Source organism: Portunus trituberculatus, chromosome 49 (assembly GCF_017591435.1).
Source record: "Portunus trituberculatus isolate SZX2019 chromosome 49, ASM1759143v1, whole genome shotgun sequence".
Taxonomy (NCBI): Eukaryota; Metazoa; Arthropoda; class Malacostraca; order Decapoda; family Portunidae; genus Portunus; species Portunus trituberculatus.
The window spans coordinates 5,185,360-5,201,522 of record NC_059303.1 but is presented as its reverse complement, the minus strand read 5'-3'; the positions used below and the strand labels follow the sequence as shown (position 1 = coordinate 5,201,522).

General features: G+C 43.2%; 1 protein-coding gene across 41 annotated transcripts in view; it reads left to right on the top strand.

Moving 5' to 3' along the window:
- The window catches only part of LOC123499324 (uncharacterized abhydrolase domain-containing protein DDB_G0269086-like), an 81,845-nt gene that overhangs the window by 64,495 nt on the left and 1,187 nt on the right, over window positions 1–16,163 (top strand). For 16 of the 41 annotated variants that reach the window (XM_045247187.1, XM_045247172.1, XM_045247170.1 and 13 more), the window contains 4 exons: window positions 370–581; window positions 9,516–9,554; window positions 10,806–11,220; window positions 15,559–16,163. The exon at window positions 15,559–16,163 is cut by the window's right edge and continues 1,187 nt beyond it. In XM_045247187.1, coding sequence (XP_045103122.1) covers window positions 370–581; window positions 9,516–9,554; window positions 10,806–11,220; window positions 15,559–15,806 — 914 coding nt within the window. In that variant the 3' untranslated portion in view covers window positions 15,807–16,163. Of the gene's footprint in view, window positions 1–369; window positions 582–9,515; window positions 9,555–10,805; window positions 11,242–13,924; window positions 13,974–15,558 lie in introns of all 41 variants that reach the window. The other 25 variants (XM_045247193.1, XM_045247157.1, XM_045247156.1 and 22 more) reach the window with 9 other exon arrangements.

The window sequence follows — 16,163 nt, the reverse complement described above, 5'->3', positions numbered from 1 at the left end:
TAAGTAATATTCTTTTCGTACTACATAATGATAAAATGAGTTTTAAAATCGGTCATCAAATAAACAACTGAAATATTTAACCTTAATGATGTTCAGCTAAGGAGGCCTGGGGGCAGCTAGAGTCAGGTATTCTTGTCAAGCCTTCCCTCGCTTCCTCCAGAACGAGGCGGGTTAATTAATCAAATTGTTGCCATATACGTATACAGTACTTTTTTTTTTTTTTTGCGTCAGACTGCTTAGGGGAAGGAGCAGGTGAAGGTGAGGTGTAATTTAGAAAGGCTCAGTCTAGTGGGGGTAGTGGGGGGCCCCAGGCATTAGGGCACAAACACGTGACATGTTGAGCCCAACTAACAAGCCTTGTGTCTCCAGTGATGCCAGAATCCTCCCTCCGTGCCAACAAGTACTCGTCCACCAAGTGGGAGGAACCCGACACTGTCTTCGGCGGCCCCTCCGACAAGAAGCCCTACTCCAAGGTAGAAACTGGTTCTTCCTTCTTCTCTACCTATGGTTTCACCAACCGAAAGAAGGATTATGTGGCTGAGAAGGTGCGTGATTATTACTACTTCGGGGACAGCCAAAAGGTACTTCGGCCCGTCGGAGACCCACGCGCTCTACGCATGGACTGGCTGACAGCTTAGTCACCATAACACCCTTCTCTTAGAGTCCGCCATGTCTTTCCAGTCCTGCCGTGCCCCTAGGACATGACTCCTAGGATTACTTCCCCCAAACCCCCCCCACTGCGTTCGTAGATAATGAGAGACCATGACGTTTAGATAGTGACACGGCATTTTCATATCCCCTCCCTCCCCCCCTTCAATGCGCCCGTAGAGAATGAGATACCATGACGTTTAAATAGACAGAATAGAAACGGCTTTTTCTAGAAGAGATTGTCATCGTAGTCGTTCTTGCATCATCACTGTTGTGCCTGTCCTCATCGCTATAGCTCATCGGGATGCGAGGATATAGGCTGTCCCCTCCCCGCCGCCGCCCTAACACATTCTGTCAGAGTTAAAGCAACACCGCAACACATACACACGCCAGTACTCGTCATTGTCTTCGCATAAACATCGTTCCTTCCTGCAAGACTTTCTTCCGACAAAACAATACGAAAACATTGGAACACTATTTTTTTTTTTTTTTCGAACAATTAAAATAACATTCAAGTGGGCGGTGCGGGGTGGATGTGAATGGCCGCGACCTGGACCTCACATAGATCGACGGGGAGTTAGTGAGACGCAGCGACAAGCCTTGACACGCACACCAGTTGATGACGTGCCACTGGATTGATGGAGATACGTGTTGGGAGGGAGGGAGGGATAACAACAGAACGGAGACATGAAGTAACAAACGAACCTGACCGCTTGACTAATTAAGGCAGAATGTCATTAATTATACAAGCTTACCTCGTTTGCTTCGTCACACCGCGATAACCCGACCTGCACTATTACTAAATAACTAATAGACACTAAATAAACATGCCTAACGCTTACGTAAATAACGCAATGGAATCTTAAATAATAAAAAAAAGAAGAAATATAAAAGAAGTGCCACTGCGCTATGCTATACATCACGCAGCATTACGATTCTTCAAAATATTTCAAAAGTTCTCTCCTATATGCAAACTAACTAACAGCAGGTAAGTTAATTAATCACGTTTTCCTCCATATAACTAACCTTTCAAAACCAAACCGCTTGATTTCCGCTAAGCCTCTTTCCCTTCCTTTCCTTCCACGCACTGCTGGCCCCAGACACAGCCACTGACGCCACCTGACGCAATATGACGCAGAGTATTGGCGGCGTGCCGGAAACTCGCTCCTGACGTGGGAGATGCAATAGATGTGCTGAGAGAGAGAGAGAGAGAGAGAGAGAGAGAGAGAGAGAGAGAGAGAGAGAGAGAGAGAGAGAGAGAGAGAGAGAGAGAGAGAGAGAGAGAGAGAGAGAAAAAGTTTGGTGCAATCTAACAAATACATGCACGTACACGAAAGCTGTGCGGAAAATGAGTTTTAGTTCATGCATATTAACGAAAACGTACGCATGAAACATAGGAACAAGCGATGGACAGACGGCAAACAAAACAATACCATGCATGACCTGCCGGCCATTCAACAAACTCGTAATAAGAATGGGAGAAAAAAAAAAACGAGTCTCTGTCAGTCATAAATTCATCAGAGACAAACATATTTGCTAACGTGATGAACAAAACTTCTTTGCCTTAATAGTTGTGACTCTTAGCAAAGTGACGTTAGTTGTATGGTTAAACTAATAAACTACTTCCCTGTGCTTTGTGAAGACCTGTGACGGACCACGGCTTCATTCAGTATGCAGTGTATCTTGGAAATTTTTTCAACTTTTTATACTTTTCATACACAGTCATTGAAAGTTCTAACGCCATTCCCACAGAATATAACGTTAGATGGTTATGCTATGCACACATGCCCACTTACACACACACACACACACACACACACACACACACACACACACACACACACACACACACACACACACAAAGAAACTCGTTACTAGTAATTGCACGTCCGAATGGAAATGAATCATTAATGTTTTTGCACAGATTACTAAATATAATACTTTCAAAACAGTAGAAAAATAAAGTGATTTATACCTGACGCCACTCACCGGGAAATAAACCATTAGTTTTAACTAACTGTGGATACAAATCAAGTATGATGACATTAACAGCATAACAAATTAAAGCAGGAAAAGCAGCTAACTGAACTGATAAGACTTACGACTATCCGCTAAATCTTATATCGTAGGTTTTCTATAGTACACTTATCCGTACACTTCATGAGGTACCTTATCAATCAATCATTCATTCAATTAAGTAGTTATTTGCGTACCTTGCGTACCAAATCCTGCAACTGTCAAGCGAGCGAAGGAAAGGCAACGAACTCACTGGAAGTAATTCATTGACAGGTTAATTCTGAAATTAACATAAAAACCAAAAAATTTCAAATTTTACATGATTAATGATACAATTCCACCAACACCAAACAAGAAAAAGACACATCAACCGACGCATCTCACATGGAGAAATTAACTTCGGTAATAAAATGGGTCGATAAAATTCAACATATTGTAATAGAGAAAAAAGCGATTCAAAATTTCATTTACATAAAAAAGTGACGCCACAACTTACTCATCTCACAAATAATGACGCCTTGTCAAAGTCACCTAAAGACAAGCACATCGAAATTGAAATTTACATTGCTACAATTCACTATTTCACTCATCTCATGGAAGCCTAAGTACGAGTACGTAGTTCCCCATTACGTTCTATATAATAACAAACAAAAAGACTCACCAAACTCAAATTTACATAAATAAATATAGATTCCCGAAAAAAGGACCATCGTGCAAACTTAAAACTGGACCCAGATGAGTGTTTGGGCAGCTGTTTCAAGTCATGTAGGAGCAGTCAGTCTGTCCGCCAAGGCTCACTCCCTCGATCTACACGCACTTTCCCAAACTTCATCTCCAGGGACAGGGACGTTAGGCAGAAGTTTGTATGACAACGACAGAGCGTGAGGTGAGTCTGGACACTGAGTTGAAGGAGGGAGTTTGCCTCGTGCTGTCCAGTGACGGTGGATGAAAACCGAGAGAGACGTTTGAGAGATATGAAATATGAAATGTAGGGACTGTTGTGCGTAAAATGCTTTGTTTCAAGAAAATACGATGAAATGTATAGAAATCAATAAACGTTTCAGTTAAGAATAAGGAAATTGAACATAGAGTGATGAATATAAATTAAATGTTTAACCTAAAAAGTAAGACGAAAAGCAGAAATGAATGAAAACGCAATAACTAAGCTTTGAAATATGCGACTGCGTATGAACAGCTGAGCACGAACACAATCATGCTTCAAGAAAATGAAAGAAAATGAGAGGAAATATCGAAACGAACAACTTAAACTTCAAGAAATATGTTCAAAATGATAAAACACTTCTTAATTTACTCGTTTAATTACTGAGCTGAAAGAACCCTTCGTCAATGAAAATATGCATGAAAAACAAAAAGGAAAAGTGTACATCTATAAGCCCTGACTGTGAAGCGTAGTTAAGCTCTTCGGTGTGGCGTAAAATATTCACCTTCATTACCCGAGCTTCACCTCCTACCACGGCTGCTAATTTTTACCTTGAAAAATCAAGTCTGTCCTCTATGGCTTTAATGAAGCTGAGAATAATTTCCTCGTAAAACAGAGAGAGAGAGAGAGAGAGAGAGAGAGAGAGAGAGAGAGAGAGAGAGAGAGAGAGAGAGAGAGAGAGAGAGAGAGAGAGAGAGAGAGAGAGAGAGAGAGTGTGTGTGTGTGTGTGTGTGTGTGTGTGTGTGTGTGTGTGTGTGTGTGTGTGTGTGTGTGTGTGTGTGTGTGTGTGTGTGTGTGTGTGTTTAAGCCTAATCCCTCAGCCTGTAATGAATTAGAGTTTATACCTCTCATATAAACAGAGAGAGAGAGAGAGAGAGAGAGAGAGAGAGAGAGAGAGAGAGAGAGAGAGAGAGAGAGAGAGAGAGATCTGCCAGTCTTCAGCGTTACCAATTAAAAGTCCCCTCCTCCCACGCCGGGGTCCTGCAGCACAACCCGCCCACTTTATCAAACTCGCCAACTCGAGAACTTTTTTCTTTGCATAACTTAATTCAAGAGCGAGAAAAGTTTATATCCACTCGATCCTTATTCTGCATTCCGGAGTAAGTAATGGAGTTCATGGCCACACTATACGCTGATTTCTGATTTTTCCGTTACTGATGTAGATTTATTGGAGTTGATAAGTTTTAGAGGCTGAATATGTGAGATACTACTAAGCAAAGAAGTGAATACGTGAATAGCGAAAGAGTGAGAGGTTAATTTCCAGCGATCATATGCAGCGGAGATAATTGCTGAGAAAATTATGGATAAAGAGACAGAATATGAAAAACAGAATCGGTATCACAATGTTAAAAGAATGCAATAAACACTTGTATGGGAAAAGTGAATATCTTGCAGGCTTACTTACAGCAACGTCGTAATAAGATATGGTGACATGAATAATATATGATGAGAAACACGTAAAAAAAACTCCAATTCTAAATAAAAGTCTTCAAAATACCAAAATGGATACAAAACATTAACAAAGGACGATGAATAAATAAATAAACTAACAAAACAATAAATGAAGTAGGTGTGAAGTGAGCGAAGTGGAGCGGAAAGAGTTATGTAATGCGCGAGGGCCGTGTCTCTTGGAAGCCTCTCGACGCCTCTCCCTCTCACCAGACTGGACCTACGCACCATTCCAAATCCAGCCGCACTCCTGCCATCTCGAGGCCTCCGCGTAGCCGCCTCAGCAACGCGCCTTTAACCGCCCATCATTATCGAAGTGGCCATCTCATTCGTTCCACAGCGAAGTAGAATGGAGACTTATTTAAAGACCTGAGTGACTTACGTTATGGGACGAACCAACAGCGATAAAAAATGACGCTGTAAATCTTAGCGTGAGTGATTGGATGACGTCAGTGTATAAATCAGTATATTTTTCTACTGTGTTTGGTGATGTCACGTGGCTTGGTCGTCTTGGCCGGTGACTAGGAAGAGGTGAAATCTGAGCCAACAAATGTGAGAACAGATGCGATTTTAATGACCTGGAATCCTAAAGTTGTGTATGAACTTAGGGCTACGCTGAGATCATTGTCATCGGTTCGAGCTGAAGTTTCTCGGCATTTGCATGTTAGTCGCTCCCTCCGGCCCATGATGCTCGTGTACCAATCCAGGAGCTTACACTATTGCTGTTCCTTTATATTGCTCCAGGCAGACTTTGGAATGTGTCTCGCGTATCATATCCTTTATTGTTACTGGCTCTCCGAGGATCTGTAAGATTTCTCAGATGAGGATTCGCATGCTTACATTTCAACGTCCTATATCTTCTACTCAAAATACGTTCTAGAGTAAGATATTGACAATTGCACGAGAATTTCAATATTAACAAGGATTCTACAGCAATTAAGGGAAAAGAATATCGTAACAATCATCTACAAAGATTTTGATATGAAAACAAAGCGTTTGAAACTATGATCAAAGTGACATGCATAAAATGAATGAATAAATAGATAAATAAATAATAGCCACACAAGTTGCATTTCTGGTATTCCGTAATTCCTGGCGACTTAAGATAAGAGCTAAATTAATATATTTAAAAACAATATAAAATAGTGAGAATATTTTCGAGGAGTGACCTTTGCCGTGCGCTTTCTTGGTCTAAATATCACTTAAGTACCACTTCACTATCTTTGAAGTGACCACTTTTGACGTAAATAGCTTCGGGCCGCCACTTCTGCAGTCCTTTGTGCATTTTCCTTTGAGCAAAATGTCGTTGAGGTAAATATCACTCGAGCATGTGAGCATTTGGCCTGAATACCGTTGAGAAGCCACTTAAAAATCTCCACTGTGCGTTGTTTTGACCTAAATAGCGTTGAAGCATCACTGATATCTCCACGTGAGCGCTGTTGACATACATCGTGGAAGCGTGTTCTCTTTGTACCAGTTTTATCCATCCGTGCCACACAAAACCTTCAGGTGTCTTATCACAAGTAAAGAAAGGCGAACTGATAACGAAGAACCAATAACGAAAACCTAATTACGAAACGAACAGCTGAAAGGGTAAAGCAGTGTTATATTGACTCTATTTTATCTTTACATTCCTTCATGTGTTGACTTTCACCTAACACCGCGTAGTCCCCAACCACTGTACCTAAAACCATGTTACTGTTCCTGTCCCTCCCTTGTGGTAGTAATGTAGTGGCCTCTTAGCTGTTACGACTGAGTGACTCCTAATTACACCACACGAAATGTCCATGAAAACGACTGTGTAACAAAAAAAATAATCAGTTTTGATTTGGTTTAACAATGACACAATGATTATGATTGTGACACCTCCCCACGCAAAACGCTCAGGAAAACTAAACAACAAACATAATTGGCTTTCAACGATTCAACAATGACACACTGATTGGGATAATGGTGACACCTCAGCCACAGCCGCCACTCTGCTGGGCCACACTCGGGGACGGAGAGGGGAGGGAGGAGGGGAAAGGAATTGACGTCAAAGTAAGTTGAATTTTGGAGCTTCTTTTTCAACGCGACTGACGGAGAATGAAAACTAGTCATTATGAAAGGAAAACTACTGAAAGGTGAACATTCATTATAAAACTAACGAATTAACGGTGACTTTTACTGCACTGAACTGACTGAGGTTTAGAGAGACTTCGTTGCCATGAGAGGCTACTAAAAGGTAAACGTCCATGCAAAAATATCAAGCTGTGACTGAAGTACTGCACTATTACTGTGGGAGAATATGAAAGACGAGAAGACGGTGAGGCCAAACCTTTCCACGACATTAGCCAATCAGTTCCTATACCAAACATATCTGCACTTTTGACGCAACCACGCTCTGAAAAAAAACCTGTCACGATGCCACTTTAATACCCAAATACCACAGTCTGAATTACATGTTGTTACTATTACTATTACTATTATTATTATTTTATTTGCTTCACCATCTCTGTCTCCATACTAATCTACTCTTGGTTCCAGCTTTATTTTTTTCCCTCGTCCAGGATTACTTTTCCCTGGCGACCAAACTTTTCTTGTTTTGTTTTTCTTATTGGATTTTTTTTTCCCTGGGACACGAGTTTATGGCCTTTTCCTTCAAGCCATAACTCGTGCAGAAACAAAAGGAATATAAACGACTACAGTAATCCAGAATTCAATGATCTGTGAGATGGAAACATGAAAAGAATTTAATGAAGAAAACTTCTGCGATTATTGTGATTTTATAAATTCCTCTTGTTTTTTTTCCTTCCATACATGCTTTATTTTTCTTCCAAAATGTGTTCAAAACACAGCACAACACATTGCAGTTGTACACAGATACCCACCACTTAACACTCAGTTAGAATAGCAACGCAACAATATATATATATATATATATATATATATATATATATATATATATATATATATATATATATATATATATATATATATATATATATATATATATATATATATATATATATATATATATATATATATATATATATATATATATATATATATATATATATATATATATATATATATATATATATATATATATATATATATATATATATATATATATATATATATATATATATATATATATATATATATATATATATATATATATATATATATATATACATACATACATACAAATATATCTATACATTCACCTTAAATACTAACACATTGAGCTTTGTTAAATAGTTACAAGGCATAGGTAGTGTTGCACGTGGAACATTAACACACACACACACACACACACACACACACACACACACACACACACACACACACACACACACACACACACACACACACAAAATCGAGGAGTTGTGACCTTGTTGTCCCGGTGTGTGGTGTGTGCCTGGTCTCAGGCCTATCTGAAGATCGGAAATAATGAGCTCTGAGCTCGTTCCGTAGGGTAACGTCTGGCTGTCTCGTCAGAGACTGCAGCAGATCAAACAGTGAATTACACACACACACACACACACACACACACACACACACACACACACACACACACACACACACACACACACACCGCGTAGTGTAGTGGTTAGCACGCTCGGCTCATAACCGAGAGGGCCCGGGTTCGAGTCCCGGGAAGCGGTGAGGCAAATAGGCAAGCCTCTTAATGTGTAGCTCCTATTCATCTAGCTGTAATTAGGTAAGGGATGTAACTCGAGGGGTTACGGCCTCGCTTTCCCGGTGTGTGGAGTGTGTTGTGGTCTCAGTCCTACCCGAAGATCGGTCTATGAGCTCTGAGCTCGCTCCGTAATGGGGAAGGCTGGCTGGGTGACCAGCAGACGACAGTGGTGAATTACACACACACACACACACACACACACACACACACACACACACACACACACACACACACACACACACACACACACACACACACACACACTCACTCACATAACTCAGCAAAGAAAAGACAAAGCAACAGCAACACATGCAAACACTGCAGCAAGGCACAGCACAGAGGACACAACAACACATCACACCCACAATAATAGCCTCCTCGCAACCCTTGCCATTACTATATGTAAGCTTCTCTGATCAGTTGAAAGGCAGCCACGAGAAAGCAACCTCTCACTCCCTGTCTGTGCACAAAGTCGAATTCAAACACCAATGTACAATTATTATTATGAGCATTAGATATATGCGCGTCATTTAAGTTATTTATCAATATCCCCACCACATTACATTTTCACCAAGCTAATGAAAGTACAAAGGTAATTCTCCCTCAGTGTTAGTTAAGTAAATTTACCGTTGATATAATTAATTAGCGCAAGTAATGAGTGATGACTATGAATGGAGGCAGGGACAGGGTAGTGCGAGGGCTGTGCTTATCGGGACCGCTGACCCGCCACCACAAAACCCCAATGAACCCACTAACTCACGCCCTTTGCTCGTCCAGGACGTAGGACACGTGCGATTCGACAGGACCGCCATCAAGGTGAGCCGCCGCCCTTGCCCTTCAACCCAACACCTCCCTGAAACTGGGAGTCGTGGTGGGTGGACGGCGCCGTAAGAGGATGCCTGTGCTCATTGTTCGTCTCTCGGAACACGATCTGGAATTGTCCTCTGTTTTTCAACTTAACTTTAAATTATGGTTTTGATATCAATGATTATTTCATGAATACTATTTATTTTCTTTTTACCTGGCACATCCGTCCATATAAGCGCCGTCTACCCAAAATTAAGTAGACCAATCCTCAGCCACTTTGGGACCTCACCTGGCATGGAGAGAACGCAATGAACCAAGTTTGATTTTTACGTAGATATTGAATTCATTTTGGAGTTTCCTTTTTCCTTTTTTTTTTTCTTTTTGTTTTTTATTAGTCCACCTCTGCGTGTTCCCCTTTTTCCCTCCTGTAAGGACCATTGGCGCCAATACCTGTGCAGTGGTAATCGCCAGTAATGATGGTGGTGGAGTAGTGAGCCCTTACCACCACCCAAGGAGACACATTAATAAGCTGGGGCGGCTCCACAACGGCCCACCTTCCTAATGGGTTTTAGCAATGTCGCCAAGAGCACCACGCGCCCTTTGGTTCAGTTTTGATTATTAGGGAAATTACTTTCCATTTTCTTGTGTTCGTGTGTGTGACAGTCTAGTTCCTGTGATGTTTAAGACTAATAGAACTTCCTTTTTTTTCTTTTTTCCTTCTTTTTTTTTACTTCTCACACTTTTTCTTTGATCATTCAGAGCGCTAACGAGGTTACCTGCACGACGTCAGTAAAGATGATGGTGATTTAACTCGCAAAATTTTCGTCGTCGTAGTTTACCTTTCCATTAATTACAGTGTCAGTTGATACGAAAAGTAGTAACCTTTTGGATATTAGGTAATAAAGGTCTCCGTATCTCCCGTAGCAGTGCTTATGACACACTTCAGACGTTTCTGTCAACACCTTCTCCACCAAACTTTGAGTGACGTATTTCCTCGGCGTGAGCGACCGGCCCCGGGTGTTGCGTAGCAGTAGTGGTCATGTCTTCGTGATAGCGAAAGCCCTATTGGTTCACGATGTAGGCCCAGAGGTTCCTCTATTGTCTGCAGTTTTCTTTACAAAGATCTAGCTAGAGTATCCCTTTTATCTAGACGTAGCGGATCCCAAGACCGAATATAGCCTTTAGTGAAGCCTGGATAGAAGCTAACTAAATAATGGCAAAATTTTTTCCAGAGCATGCTCACCCCTCCTTCTCCCACAGGCAATCAGTGACGGCACCACCGAGGAAGCCGGGGAGGAGAAGAAGGAACGCAGGAAGAAGAAGAAGTCCAAGGAGCGTGACGCTGAGGCAACTGCTGAGGCCACAACGGCGTCCGTTACTGCCGCTGCCGCCGCCGATCACTCAACTTCAGAGGCGGACCCTGTCTCGGCTGTGTCTGAGGGTGACGCCGGGGCTGGTGAAGACGAAGAAAAAGAGCGCAAGAAGTTGGAGAAGAAAAAGAGGAAGCAGGAGCGCGAAGCCGCTGCCAAGGCCGCCATGGAGGCCGAACTGGCTGCCCTTGCTGCTGCTGAAGCTGAGTTGGCCCGCTTGGAGGCCGAGAGTAGCAAGACGGATGCTGGTTCCGCTGCCCCTGCCGAGGCTGCCCCAGCTGAGGCCGCCCCCGCTGAGGTGAAAAGTGAGTCCGCTGCCGAAAAATGTGAGTCATCGACCGAGGTGGTGTGTGAGGGTGTGTGTGTGAAGCCTGAGTCCCTGGGTGAGCCAGTCCCTTCCCAGACCCCCCCACAGGTCCCCTCACAGGAGGAGCCCGAGGCTCCACAGGTTCCCGAGGAGCCACAAGCCGCCCCAAAGACAGAACAGGCTGTGGAACCTCAAACCGAGGAACCTCAACCGGTGTCCGAGGAGGAAGCCATCATGGAGGATCTGCCTCCACTGAAGGAATCCCAAGTGGAACCTCCTACAGTGGAGGAACCTCAAGTTGAGGCTTCCGTTGAGGAGACTCCCGTTGAGCCATCTCCCGTTCAGGAGACTCCCGTTGAGGAACCTCCCGTTCAGGAGACTCCCGTTGAGGAACCTCCCGCTGAGGAACCAACGGTTGAGGCGACTCCGGAAGAGTCTCCAGCCGAGCCTCCGGTTGAGGATGTCCCAGTAGAGTCTTCTGTCGATCCTCCAGTGGAGGAGGCTCCGGCAGAAGCTCCGGTTGAGGTGGAACAAATCGATGAGCCTCAAGCAGAGCCTGCGCCGGAAGAACCGCAGGTCGAGGAACCTAAGCCTGAGCCTCCACTGGAGGCTCAGGTGGAGGAACCCTCAGTGGATGAACCTGTGGAAACGGCACCTAAGCGCCGGGCCGCCTTTGACGAAGATGCTGGGTGGCTGGATACCTGGGACGGGGAGGCCGCGGCTCCGGAGGCCGGCGCTCAGGAGGGTCAACAGCTAGGTTAGTCGGCCGCCAGAGGTCATCACTCACCGCTCCACCGCCAAGCTCCACGACGTCGTCTTTATTTTCTCTCTATCCCTACATTTCCCTCCCCCTTCCCCTCCCCTGACCTGAACTGCCCGCCCCTCCACCTTGCGACTACGTTCCAGCAGAGTATCGTAGCTTGGCCCCGTGGCACAAAGGTTCGCCGCTGCTGGAGCGATGCTCGCTTGCCTAAACTGGTGATTTGACTGAAAAACATCCAATAGCTTGACTTTCAACAGTCTTCTCGTTGCTGTAATGTCTTCTGAAACGTATCATAAAATATGTTACTTTTTTTCAGTTAAACACCAAATTCTGCATGACCCTTAAAACACTGCGGGTGAAGCACCTCCTGCTCGGCCTGGGCTGATTGTTTCATAAGGAATTTTCCTTTAATTGTTTCCTCCCTCTATACTGAGCGGGAGAGTGACTTATCCACATCTAAAACGGCTTTTTATGGCAGCCTGTAGTTTTATGATAAAGTTTTTATGCTACTTGAAGACAGACTAAAAATACATGTGAGGTGCGAGGATTACTTTTTTTTTTGCCAGCTACTGTACGATACAAGACGGCCTGAGATTTCATACAGACAGATAAAAAATTTACAAAGAGCTCATAGAATTACAAAACTTCCACTTTTGCGAAAAGTGGAAGTTTATGAATCAAGCAATCCTATCTTGTGACTATACAAGAAGCGGTGAGAGTTACATTACTTTTAGTTATATTACTTTTTCAGCTCCAGACACTCTCTTCTCTTGAGATGTACTGCCGTCCCAAGCCATCGCACGTCAGTCACATTTCTTTATACAACCCTTGGAATTCAGTCACATGGGAGAACACACATAGAGGTTTTTAATTCTGCAAATGAAGAACCAGACACTCAAAAGACCACATTGGTTACCTGGAGAGCAGATTGAAAGGCAACTGAACAGATTATTAGTTAGTCAAATTCTCATGTGACGCTCAAATGGGGCCGCCGTGGTACAATGGAACCATGCGTGCTTTGGGGTCCGAGGGGTCTCCAAGCGCATGGGTTCGAATCCTGTCCACGGTCCGAGTGTAGGTTAGGCTTCCTCACTCGGGGCAATGGTTTCCTAGCGGATGGGCTTTGAGATAGGAGGTACCCCCAAAAAGTATCCCCTTTAGCCCATTAACTCCCGTGAAAAGCCCACATGGTATAAATAAAAAATAAAAAATGTTATTATATCCTGATGGAAGAGAGAGAAACGTCACATTAATGAGATGGACTAATCACCGCTTAACTGCTTGAGAAATAATCTATTTCAGGCATGCGGTATTTCACTGCCATGCTGCGCGGTCACTCAACGCAATGAAAAGTCAATGCCAGAATATCCTTGAGCAGCAGATATTTTTATTCACCAAGTGCTTCTTTCCTAATGGCAGAAGAGCAAAGGGGAGACGCGCCACAACCGCCACCACTCATTACCACTCAGTCTTTCCATGAAGAGTCAAACAAAGTCTGTGTTCGTGGAATCACGCGATGACTAGACTGGTTTAAGACTCGACTTGACCTGGTGAACGTTTGAAGTGGAAGTAAATAGCCAAGCAGGAGACAATTGGCTAAACATTTATCATATAATTTGTGAAGGGAAATATGAGACAAATATATTCACTGTTCCATTGAAAATATAATCCTGAAATATATTCCAACTTCAGATATAAACTGCACAAACATTTCATAAAGTAAAATCTATTAATACTCTGTAAATATCTCAGTGCCAACATCGCTCTGCTTTTTTTGCTTATTTTATAATTATTTACTGAGTTTATGTGTTATTCTGGTAGTTTTACTCATTTGGTTTCATTTGATTTGGGGATTATTATATTATTTTTATCTAACATCTCGAGCGTAAGAAAGACTGACTGCACGCTTTAGCTTTGTCTCCTATTGCTTTTCTTCTAGCCGAGTAAACGCTGCCAATATCTTCATCTTTTCTCCGGATCTCTTGTCGGTATGTATTTTCTTTATTATTTTATCCCTTTTTTGAGTTCTTTTATTTCTTCTTTTGTTACTCCAATGTTTTGGTAATGCACACGTATATTATGTTCATCCCTTATTATTTTCTCCCCTTCCATTCTTCGTATCACTGTGCTGTAGCTCTTGCTTTGGTATCCCCTCTCCTCCCTCCCACGACCCGTTTTCTTCTTGATCATTATCTGTATATACTCACATCAAACAAACACGAAGTGATGTAATGTTCATGGATGGCAACTCTTGTGTATTATCCGTCCACTCTTTCTAATGACTTGTGACTTTCAACCTTTGACTTACAGCTGCTGCAGGTGCACTCTCAAGGTAACCCTGCGACTGCTCCCTGACTGGAGAGTAAATAAATAATAAACTGGTGTGATTCATGTTAACTGTGATTCTTAAGTGACGTCTCTAACTGTCCCCTCAGTCTTAATGATGTACGGGTGAATAACTAGCATTCCAGTTTTGAGCACGGCAATCCCTGTAAATAACTAGATGCCTGAATAACTACTAAATAACTATTGAATAACTATCCAGTGTTACTTGTACTGTATAATCAAGTTTTAACATTAAATCCCGCCCCCACGGCCTAAATAAAATGTATCTATGTAACTATTATAATTACATGTGTATGCTTTCTTACAGGCTACAGTTAATTATGGTATGTAAGTAATTCGATGGTCAACTGTAAAAGTCAAAAGTGTAGTAAATCAAAGTAACATGGTACTGTTTCACGAATGCCAGTATAAATTGCGCAAAAATCGGAAGTGTCTGTTCCCATTCATCACCCTCACGCCATAAAATTAATAGAATAATCCAGTTAAAAGATTTCCATGTAACCCGCATCGCGTAAAAATAGTAAAAAGAAAAAAAAAGTTAGCCGTTAAATTAAGGTGTGTTGGGGGAAAAAGTTTCATTAAATTAAGGCAAAATCACCGGCTATAAATCTGGCGTGATAGTTATCGTGAAAATCCAGTATATTTAAGAGAAAAAAGTAAATAAAACACAAAAAAATAAAGATAGAAGAAAAAAAATTGTTCGATCTTGCCTAAGTTCGTGCTAAAAGGACACAACCTGATGGACATTCCAGGAGCAATACACCTACACCAAACGTCCCCACAGAAACCCTGTCAACTTTCACCGCACCACCCACTGGAGACCAAAAGCAGGACATTCTCAGAACCTTCCAAACAGGACAACCCCCCACAACATCCCTTGATCCCCTTCCCCACACAACCCGACCCGCACCCCTGTCGGCATGTCCCTCATAAAAAAGAAAAAAAAGGCTTCACACAACGAAGACCCTCCGCTACCCCCTCAGTCCCCCTCTCCCCAGCCACAGGAGGAAGGACCCACTACTGTCCTGTCCCGCTGATAAAGAAATATTCAATGTCCCCATTTCATTCCCTCTCCCCCCTTTTTTTATTATTATTTTTAGCCATTTTTCCTCATCAACGTATCCCGCTCCTGCTCCTCCTCTGCCTCCCGCTTTTTAGTTCCTCCTCCTATCGCCCTGACTCATCTCTCCCTGGCAAATGTACGAAATCTTTTGTGCGATTTTCTAGGAACAGACGAGAGCGAGGAACCAGCCACCACCCAAGCCGAGGAGGCCAGGCTGGGGGCGCAGGACGACACTGAGGCACCCGCCGACGCCACCGCCACCACTACCGATGCCGCCGACGCCACCCCAGACGCAGATGCCGCCGCCGATGCCGCCGATGCGGCCACCCCCGCCGAAGCCGGCACAGACGACACCGCAGATGCCGCTGACGCCGCACCTTCCACCAGGTTCGACGAAGACCTCGCTGAGTAAAAGCTGTATCCACCACCATCACCACCACAGCCTTGTCGCACCAGCCTCCCCTCTGCTTTCACGTGGACTGAACTATTTGTGTAGTGAACTGAATGATTTTCTTAGCTGGCACTGTCTCCTGCATTATCTGGCGGCGTTTGTAGCTCTGTTGTGTATCTCCGGTTCTTTCTGGATCAAGCTACGAGACAACACCAACACCACATATTACTATTATACATGAACCCTCATCCACACACCTGAGATCTGAGGTGGTGTCAGAGTTTGGTGCCTTACATACATCGATTCACTGACCCTTTCTAGATGTATTTTCTTACGTCATAGCGAGCAATCTACCTCAGCTTCCCCTGGTCAGAGCAA